Raw genomic sequence first — 11,767 nt, forward strand, 5'->3', positions numbered from 1 at the left:
GTTGATAAAATTTTAAAGATTTTACCACAAAAATTTCAACATGTTATTGTCATTGAGGAATCTAAAGACTTGTCTAAACTCATCATGTATGAACTAATGATTACCTTGAAGCTCATGAGAATAGAATGACTAGATATATAGGAATCATTAGAATGGCTCTCTAATCCAAAATGAATGTGATAGAAAGAAAGAATGAAGACTGACCAAGACGGCCAAAGTATCATCATCGAAATTCCAATTCAAGAGGCAAATCAAAAGCCAAAGAGGGGAAGAAAAATCAATCTAGTAATAAAGATTTCAAATAATGTCACATATGCAAAAAGAGCAATCATGAAACTAAAGACTATTGGTTTAGATAATGTAATGACTGAAGAATCTGACCATCTTTGCAGCAATTGCTCAAAGAAGTAGAAAAATCAAGCCAACTTCATTGGAAATGATGAATCCTAAAACAATTGTTCTACTTTTGCATGAGTACGCAAGAAGATCGAGACATATTATACCTTGATAAAGGTGATGTCATCATATGACAAGTATAAAGTCTAATTTTGTTTGCTTGGATTCCTTTAAATCTAAAGTGAAACTTAGAGATGGAAAGTATGTGAAGGTGGAAGGATAAGATGATATCATCGTGAAAATATATACTTTATGTTCCTGAATTATCTCAAAACTTGTTGAGTGTGGGTCAAACGGTTGGAAATGTTTATATGCTCACATTTGATAGGGATAAATGCAGAATTATTGACATTGAAAGGGATCAAACGATAACTATAGTACCTATGACATCAAATAGAGTGTCCCAATGTGCATGTCTCATAAAGAAAATCTGATTTTAAAATATGAAGTTATAAATGATTCAATGCTTTGGCATATGAGGCATGAGCATTTAAATTATGAGAGCCTTAAATTATTAAATAAATGACTATGGTTATTAGGCTACCTTTTGTTAACATAAGATTGGTTTTTATTTGAACCTTGATGCAACATTTATTGTATCATCTTTTGACAAAATTTGATTTTTTTTTTATCTACTTTAGATAAGTTTGGTTATTCTTATTCATTTTAAAAAAAGAAAATTTTAGTTAGTTTCATAATTCAAAATTGGTCGCAACCGATTCTTTATCTGTTTATGATAACTTTTACTTGATTGATATTATTACTTCATTTAATGAATCCCTACAATTAAGTACATGAGGTATAAAGAGAAAATTAACCAATGAGAATTCGACTACATTATGACATAAGAAATTTGGTCATATCTCCAAACAGAGAATAAAGAGATTGGTGTTAGATGAAATTCTAGACCCCTTGAATTTTGCATATTTAGATGATTATATTAACTATATGAAGGGGAAAGAAACCAATAAAAAGATATTTGAAGTCAACAAGACTTCAGATTTCTTAGAACTTATACATATAGATATTTATTGACCATTTCCTATAATTGGTTGAATTTTGCAGATTTAGATGATTATATTAAGTATATGAAGGGGAAAGAAACCAATAAAAAGATATTTGAAGTCAACAAGACTTCAGATTTCTTAGAACTTATACATATAGATATTTATTGACCATTTTCTATAATTGGTTGAACTGGTCAATAACGTCCTCATGGGCTTAGCTGAGTTGGTAAGTGGCAGGTTGATTGTCACATGAGGTCTTGGGGTCAAATCTCAGGATTGGCGAGATGTAAATCCCCGCAATCCGTGTAAACTCACCCCACCTGTTACTTACCTTCTCAATCACCGTGATTTACCTCCTCTGTGTTGGTCCTGGGACAGTCTGGCAAGGGCATTGGGGATGAACGTATTCACCTTTTACCACTTAGACTGATCAACAATATTTTATAATATTCATAGATGACTATCTATATCTCATTAATGAAAAATCAAGGGACATATTAAAAATTATAAGGCTAAGTTGATATTCAATTCAACAAAAGAATCAAAAGTATCATATCAGAACATGATAGTAAATATTATGTTAGATATTATGGTTCATGTGAATAATGTCTAGGACCTTTTGCTAAATTCTTAAAGGAATGTAATATCATCCCATAGTACACCATATTAGTTCATCCACTATGAATGATGTCACTAAAAGGCAAAATAGGATGCTTAAAGATATGGTGAAGAGCATAATTTGTCACTCTACCTTACCATAATCACTATAGGGAGAAGTGCTTAAGACTGTAACATATATCCTTAATAGGGTTCTAACTAAAACAACTAGTAAAATCTCTTATGAATTTTGGATGGGCAAAAAGTCTAGTTTAAAGTATTTACATGTTTGGGGATGTCCAATTGATGCACGACCTTATAAGCCTAATGAAAGGAAATTAGACTCAAGATCAGTGAGTTGTTGTTTTATCGAGTACTCTAAGAGATCAAGGGGCTAAAAGTTTTATAATCCCACTACTAAGTCAATTCTAAGTCAGAAAATATTTAGTTCTTTGAGAATATTGAGTTTACAGGAGGAGATATGGTTAGAGACTTTGTTTATGAAAATTAATATGCTGATTTCACTGAAGTGTTATTGAATTCGATCAACATTCTATTCTTAATCATGTGCAAGATATAATAGATCAAGACACCATTGGAGAACCTTCCATTCAAGAAACTATTCTAGAAGAATAATTTTTACCACCTCAAAAACCTATGCCGCTAAGGAGATCCACTAAATAAACAAGTGAAGTGGTAAATGATTACATTATATTTCTTCAAGAACATGATGTTCACATTGGAGTGATCGAAGATGGTCTAATCAATTTTCATCAAGTCATGCAAATTTCTAATTCTAAGTAGTAGATTAATATTATGAATAAAGAGATGAAGTCTATGAAAGATAATGACATCAAGGATTTATCCTATTGCCGGAAGGTGAGAAACCCATTGTTGCAAATCAATATTTAAAACCAAGAGGGATTTTAAAGGCAATGTGAAGAGGTACAAGACTTATTTTATCACAAAGGGCTTTACACAAAAAGAAAACAACAACTATAATGAGAAACGGTCACATCGATTTCTTTGAAAGACTCTTTTAAGATATTTTAATCTCAAGTCATATCAGATGAATGTAAAGACTTCCTCAATGACGACATTAATGAGACGATCTATGGTGGAACCAAAAAACTTTATGACAGGAAATCCAAATAATATAGTTTGCAAACTTAAGAAATTCACCTACAGGCTTAAGCAAGTATCTTGACAATGATATTTTAAGTTTTATCAAGTGATGATATCATTTGATTTTGAGATGAATTTGATTGATGATTGTATATACGATAAGTTCTATGGGAACAAGCATATTTTCTTGGTCTTATATGTTGATGGCAGTTTACCTGTCAACCATGATATATGCTTATTGCACATGACAAAGTGATTTCTAACTAAGAATTTTGAGATGAAAGATCTTGAGGACGCCTCTTTTGTATTAAGAATACAAATACACCAAGATTGAAGGTTCTCAAATAATATGACATGGAGGATTATTAACCAAGTGATACTTCTATGACAAAAGGAGATAAATTTAGCTTCAATCAATGCTCTAAGAATGATTTTAAGGAAAAAGAGATGCAAAGAATTCCTTATGCATTAGCAATAGAGAATCTAATGTATGTTAAAGTTTGTACATCACAAATATTGCGTACATTATAGAGATGTTGGATAGATACTTGAGAAATTCAGGATTAAACTATTGGAGTAACTAAACAGATCTTATGATACTTATACAGAACAAAAAATTACATGTTTACCTATCGAAGGTCAAATCAACTCGAGATCTTTGGGTATATTGACTCTGATTTTGTTAGATGTCAAGATAATATGAAATTTATCATCTTTGGGTATATTGACTCCGATTTTGTTAGATGTCAATATAATATGGAATTTATCTTATGCTATGCACAGTACCTTCCAGCTAGGGGAGCTATATCTTGGAATTCAAGAGTGTAAAACAGTCTCTTATGATCTTTTCTACCATAGAAATAGAGTTCATAGCATGTTATGAAACATCGAATTAGGGAATATGATTATGAAATTTTATCACAGAGCTATGCATGGTGGATAATATTGATAGACCACTTAAGTTATTTTTGTGATAATAAGTCAACAGTTCTATATTCCAACAATAATAGGAGTTCAATGAAATCAAAGCATATAGATATTAAGTTGTTAGTTGCGAAAGAAAGAATTCAGAATTGACAATAGTCTACAAAGTATATCAGAACAAACTTCATGATTATGGATTCACTTACTAAAGGTATGCCACTCAAAGTTTTCATGAGCACATTGCTCGTATAAGTGTCATGTCTTTAGATGACGTTCGATTTTAGTGAGTTTATAATTTCGAATGCTTTTCTGTTATGGAGTTTCTTTTGGTATTTCAATTTATTATATTTTTTAGGTTATTTTCTAAAAAAAAATCTTATTTTTGTAGAAAATAGACAAGATTATATTGCATGAAATTTTCTTACTAAACTGTCATATCATGATCCATGTCTTTCAATTGTGTCGACATATGTGACCATTAATGAGTTGAGTTATGATAAATGTGATTTGTTCCTATGTTGATATGGTTGATGGACCAAATTGATTATAGATACATTTTAATAATGATAATAAATTTGAGCTTGTACAATTATTTTTGTATAACATAATTATAAGATTACACATATAGTACAAGTAGGAGATTATTAGATCCTTAATTCAATAGTGATCTTATATGTGAAATAATTATATATTGTGGGTTGTCATTAGGTTAAGCCTAATTACTAGTGATCAACAAAGGTTTGAATATTTGGGCTTTGGTGTATTTGACAGGGTACGATCCTTTAATGTATAGAATTCTTGTGTAATTTATATTTTTATGATAGACTAAAATAGAAATTCAAAAGATAACAAGAAAGTTATCTCTTCTACTCTCTTATGAATCCCATCATTGGATAGGGCGTAGAGAAAAAGTCTGGAAAATCAATCGCATGATTCAAAAAGATTATTAATCGTTATAGATTCAGATATGTTTCTATATATTTCTCTATTACTTATTAATGATTAAAAACGAATAATTTAGGATCAGAACATATTAAATCTATTATACACAGTTTTTGCATTTTATAAGAAACTATTTTCACGATTTAAATATGTGATCATGTCACACAGTAGCCCCTTCCTCCTCTTCTAACTATATAAGAAATATAAATTTTATTATATAATTTTATTTGAATTAACTTGAGTAGAAGAAGAAAATTAGGCACCCAACAATTGCACAATAAGTTTAATGTCGTCTCAGAGCAGTGTGATGGTTAAGATATAAGGTATTAATGTCATCTTAAATAGGTTGACAATAGGTTTATGCATCAATTCTCGATGTATGCAAAATACATCACAAGTCACTTGACTCTATGCAAATGATCACTGTATTAACGAAGTCTCATGTAATTTACCTCCCTTTGTAATCGTATGGGATGAGAATTATCACATTTTATTGTAACAATAGCCTTAAAGCACTTGCACTCTTATAGGTAGTCTGGTAAGCAATTAAAAAAAAACACTTCTATTTTGCTTTGTTTTTTTAATGGTAGTAAAAAATGATTTGTAAATTATGAGATTAATTTATAGAGATCAAAATGATCAAAAGGCACCTTTTTTATATAAAAACGTTCAAATAATATATCAATATATTTCTCATCTCAGTGTATCCTTATTGAAAATATTATTATAACAATTACTAATTATTGCAATATATTAAATATATTAATATAATTTATCAAAAATATAATACATATTTTATATTAAAAGTTCTTTATAAATTTATTAAATTATTTAAACTTATTCAAATCGCTTCAAATGATCAAAAAATATATTAAAATTATTAAAACAGAAAGAAGAGGTCCGAATTTCTTATATGTGATCAGCAACATGTGAAGACTACTATCCAACCAAAATTAAATCACGAGAATCATGTAAACCAAGACTATAAGTAAATGAGATAATAATTATAGTGTTCGGAAGATCAAAATTTGACATGGGATTTCATCATCTTTAAATATTCTCATGTACTTGTCAATTTAGGTTCATGTTAAAATCTCTCTTCAATGACATAGGGCAATCACGAGAGAGCTACTAACGTAGCGATACATGTTTTTTATGAGAATAATGTAAACCAACAAAATATTGTTTTTATATAACCCAATTTTCTCATTCTTACGACTTGACTAGTCCTGAAAGAAATCGGTCTAGACTCACAAAAGTTTTTCACCAATTCCTAAGGATAAATCTTGGAAATGCCATGGTAGTGCTCCAGGAGCCGATCATCATGGTCTTCACTGTCCCTGTAAAATCGCTCTGATGCTAAAGTGAGTATTTCTACTTGTGAAGACAAACTAATGAGCTATTTCCTTGGATGGATACTTAGCCCATGGCCGATAGCCCAAGTTTTTCTAGCAAATTCAACGCTGACATACTCTAGTAGAGGATCGAATTGTGGTCTTCTAATGGGCATCGGTACCGTCTTACCCTTGCGCCAAGCCCCGGGGGATCAAAATAATTTTTAATTTTTTTTTATTGGCACCAGATATCTAACTTATTAGTATTAGCTCTAAGAATCAATTATAAGATGATTATGCTTATTGGGTTAATAGATATGAATTGATTTATTAAGTTAATGATTAATTCAATAAACTAAACCCAACCATTTTAGATTAATAAATATTAATAAAGATTAATTTGACCAAAAGACACAAACCTTTGGTATTCTTTTGGTGAGTATCAAAGACTTTTAGAATTCTTTTCGTGAGAAGAAATTTTAATTTTTCTTTTTCCTCCTCTTGGTCGAATCATCTTGTGTGGCTAGCACCACAAAGACAGTTCTTCTCTGAAGGCTACATTCATGAGACGAACGAAGGAGGTATTCATGTGAATATCATAGAGGCATCCCACGGAATGTCCTATTAGCTAAAAAATATCAACTTTGTTATAATGGGACAATAAATTAATTTCTAACTAACACATACCTTTGAACAAAAATTCTCACTTAGTGACCTCTTTTTACATAATCTGAAAATAGACTGTGATGGACACAAGCATCTGGGATTAATGTAACTATTTTTTACTATCAAAATTTCTTAAATGTAGCATTTTATGGACCAAAAATATTTTAAGGTATGAGGGATGTAGTCATATCATGTAGAACTTTTTAACCGACAGATGATGTGCTATCGACAGATTATCATCAAATTTTAAGGTAAAAAAGGGTAGCTCGGTGCACGAAGCTCCCATCAAACGGAATCCCGAAAAAGGATTCATTGTACGCAATCTTATCCTACTTTTACAAGAGGCTATTTCCAGGATTCGAACCTGTGATATATTTAAAAAAAACAATTATTTTTTTCTCAAAAAATGATACCGCATCTAGACTCTTTAAATGATTCACTAAGCATCTAAACGGAGAATCTTAACTACGACGCACTGTAAATATAACTACGACACTGACCATCTCTAGAATTAATTGGTTCAAAAATTAAATTATTAAAATAAATAAATAAATAACCAATTACAAGAATACTAGATCAAAACATAAAAATCTTTTGATGGATATTAGTCTCTTACCGAGATTATAAGAAAAAACATGCATAGGCTCGAATACATTTAGGGGATAAAAAATCAAGCCGAAACTTCCGTGGAGAGACCGGCCATCCTCCGGATTAGTCGGCATAGTTGAATATAATGCCAACTAAAAAAAATCAATGAGAGTATACACTGGAATTGATATTTCAAAACTACTTTACTATGGTATCCTGCAGCAAATTGGTTGATTTAAAAACTGAAGGAAAAAAAAAAACAATTTAGCCAACACAAAGTCATAGCGCATAGAACCAATTAGCAGTTAGAGAACAAGTACATGACTAAATATCTTAGTAAAGCCTCCATATTAACATTACTACATTAGCAACTGAAATGTCAACATACCTAATCTGTCCAGCATTCCCTCCATTGCACATTGACTAGCAGTAACAACTGTGCCACGACTTAACTGACTTCTAACTGACTGGGAGAAAGATGCTATAATCCGATTAGGATCTAACAAACATATGCAAAAAGAGAGGGCGCTATATAGCACCAATTTAGGTAGGGAGTGTTCCTGTGCATAACAAAAAAATATACCCACATAACTGCACTTCAATAGCACATTTACATGGAAATGATGAGGCCAGCTCCTGGCATGTTATGCAGGAATACCAACCAAGTTCGAATAACGGTTTTAAACAAGTATTTCCTGCAGGAAGAGACATTCACAGAATAATTGCTCTTATCAAGGATGAAATGCAAATTCAAATACAAACCATGACAAAAACAATAATCTCAGTCTGTAATGTATGTCAGCTCATATGATAAAGAGAAAAGGCATTATTATTTTATGAGATTCCACTGTCTCCTTCCCAAGCCAAAACTTGATATTGCTTTGATGATGAAATCAGAACTAGGTACTACATTATCTAAACAAGGATCAGGAATAAATTACACTTCATCGCGGACAGATTCAGATTTTGCTTCCTCTTCCAATTCCTTGACTGCAGAAATGAGGCTGCGTGTTGCATCCTTAAGGAACAAGCCACTCTCTTTCATCTCTTCCAGAAGCTTTTCAGCTGTGCGCCAATCAAGAGCCTTAACGCACAACGATCGTATTAGTTTGCTGTACTCGTCTGAATTTGGTTGTACTCCATCCTCTTTCATTTCCCTCACGCATTTAAGAGCCTTCTCATACTCCTCCATCTTGCAATAACCGCGTATAAGTATGTGATATGTGACACGACTAAGCTTAGAATGCTTCTTCTTGGCTTCGCGATAGATTTGATAGGCCTCGTCCATCAGGCCACCTTCTGCAAAGCCACTCATGATAACACTGTAAGTGTATATATCCGGTAGCAATCCTCTTTCTTTAATTAAATTCATCAGAGAAACGGCATCCTCCATTTCTCCTCCCTTTGAAAGAGCAGTGATGACATAATTAAACACAGCAGTTCCAGGTGGTGGGCCTGAATGAACCATCCTAAGTAATAACTTTTTGGCCTCCTGAGGTTGTTTAGCTCTGCATAAGCCTTTAATTACTAAAGCAAAAATAGCATTGGCATTCCTTACATATTCCTTAGGATAGTTGTTTAGCAACTCTAGAGCCATTTGCAACGTTTCGTCCTTTGTGGAAAGACTCCTGACCAGAATATCTAAGCAAGAACTTGGCAGTAACATCTCTTTCTGCCGAGCCATCAGGTAAAGCAGATGAGCCTCCTTTGCTTTTTTCCCTTTACATAGGAAAGTAATTATCTTCCCAATATTCTCACCATCAGGGAGGTCTTCAGAGGTAAGCATCTTCTCACAAACAGGCCAGGCAGTGTTAAACAAGGATCGTGTGCCAAGGGCAGCAATTGTCAAGCAGTATGTATTCCCATCCGGGTAACAACCAAAGTCGCTGAACTTGTTGAACACTTCGAGACCAGCCCTAGGTTTCTGCAATCTCCCAAACAAAGAAATCAATTGATTAAGAATTGAAGTATTCAGCACCGACTTATTCGTCCCGATTTCCTTAACCAAATCCCACAACTTGTACGCATCCATTTTGCTAAGCTCAGTAGAACCACTGACAGCGTCGACAAGAATTTCCACCGTCCTTGATGATCTGACTGACTCTTCACTCTTCCAAGCCCATGTGAAGAAGTTAATCAGATTTTGAGGTACGACATCCGGCGTCTGAAGCACCAACGCCACTAGCTCGGCACTCAATCTCACGTCAATCTGATCCAATCTTGTTTCCAAGGAATCTTGCGAAGTACCACCAAGAAGGGATCTGACCTTCTCAACCTGCTCCAGATCGACGTCAGCAACGACGTCGCACTCATTCTCGGCCGCTTCTTCGAACTTCTCGTCCGCGAAAATATCAGAGGTATCGTCGTCGTCGATGTTCTCTTTCCACAAACGGTTAAGGCTTTCGTCCGCTTCGCTATTCTCGCCTGTCTTAATCCCCAGCTCGGAGGAGCCCTTCCCAACATCTTCACATTGCTGTGCCGAAGAGAAGAATCGGAGCGTGGGGAGGCGGGCGTCGACGGGGCGGATCCATGCGGGTGAGGGAGGAGGAGGAGGGATCAGAGGCAGGGTTTGGAGACAGACCTGGGTCGAATAGATCGGCGATGGTCGTCGAATCAATATTCGGAGAAGAGAAGCCTTCGCTCTAGATCTCCACCACATAGCTCCGCCTCACCGCCGCGCCGCGGTTTGAAACCCTATCGATGGAGCATGTTCTGGAGCACACTGAATAAGATATTTGAAAACTATAACTAGGAGGCTTTGAAAATTATGTATAATGAATTAAAATCATAATTCAATTAATAATAGTTATATTTAATAATAAAATTTTCCAGCATGTTGTTTTAAAATTAAATTTGGAAAAAAATAATTTATGAGCAAAATGTTAGGATATGAGCTAGAGAATGGTGAATAGTTTGCTTCATTTTTTTTTATTTTGAGTGTAAGTAGAAACTTGAATCCTTTGTAATGTTAATATTTGAATTTTATTTAAGAAAAATGATATGCTCAAAGATAGACACATAAAATGATGAGGTCCATAAAAAGTGAAATGGTAGGTCATGAATTTATTATTTATCCTTGAACATTTCATTGAGATTTTTCCTTGAGTGTATCATAGCTCTTTATTTAATATCCATCTTTTTGAGATGGTTAATCTAAAGATCCACTCTTTATACTCATAATTTCACTATGAATATCTCCTTGGAAACTTTCAGGAGACGAAGAACCTCGTACACTTGTTCTCACAAGAACATAATAAGCACAACAAAATACAACAGCAAAAATGAAAGTAAACACTTTACAATGAGATCTTGCTTAGCTTGTTATCTTATTACTTGGAAATACCTTTTGATCAGTTAGAAATCTAGCAGCACTTCGCTTCTAACTTCTCAAGAATCGACATCTTTAAATGTCTACGAACTCCCATTTTCTAGGGTTCTTTTTAGTAGGAAAATGTCTCTTAATTGATTGGTATTACCTCTAATCGATTATTACGTCAGATCAACCATTTTTCTGATCAATCGATTGGTGAGTTATACCGATATTAATCTCTAATTGATTGTTTCAATTGATTCCAAGGCTTTCTGTTATCTCGTGAAACTGTCTTTAATCGATTAACCAAATTGATTGACAAAGCTTAATTGATTAGACCAATCGATTCGGCAAGCTTCTCTTTCCTCACGAAACTCCTACCAATCGATTGTCTCAATCGATTCAAAACCCTTCTATTCACAGAGAAACCATTGTCAATCGATTAGCCTAATCGATTGATAAGGTTGAATCAATTAGGCCAATCAATTGACAAGGTTGAATCGATTCAGTAACTTTTTATTACCTCGTAAAATAGCTGTCAATCGATTGCCTCAGTTGATTAGCATTGCTCAATTGATCAGACCAATTGATTCGAGTATACAAACATGAAATTCCGAGTTTAGGGTTTTTTAATCGATTCCACTTCCTGGCAATCATTAACCCTAATTTCAACCTTTATCCAAACTGAATTTGTATCTTGCCTAGTATTCGGTTGACCACAACTTACCAGGACTTCCTTTGTTTGATATCCAGTCATCCATGACTTGTTAGGACTTCTCGTTGCCTAGCATCCGATCAACTTTAATCTGTTAGGACTTCTTCACCAAGTGCCCGGTCAACTTTTGACCCATTTGCACTTTCCATCTCATGCCAAGTGT

General features: G+C 33.5%; 1 protein-coding gene across 1 annotated transcript; it reads right to left on the reverse strand.

Annotated features, from left to right (window-relative positions):
- Nucleotides 1-8,289: 8,289 nt before the first annotated feature.
- Nucleotides 8,290-10,306, reverse strand: LOC121971514 (pentatricopeptide repeat-containing protein At3g02650, mitochondrial-like). Its single transcript, XM_042522822.1, has one exon. The coding sequence runs from the start codon at nt 10,236-10,238 to the stop codon at nt 8,517-8,519; it is 1,722 nt and encodes a 573-aa protein (XP_042378756.1). The 5' UTR covers nt 10,239-10,306; the 3' UTR covers nt 8,290-8,516.
- Between the last annotated feature and the right edge of the window lie 1,461 nt (nt 10,307-11,767).

Source organism: Zingiber officinale, chromosome 4A (assembly GCF_018446385.1).
Source record: "Zingiber officinale cultivar Zhangliang chromosome 4A, Zo_v1.1, whole genome shotgun sequence".
Lineage (NCBI taxonomy): Eukaryota > Viridiplantae > Streptophyta > Magnoliopsida > Zingiberales > Zingiberaceae > Zingiber > Zingiber officinale.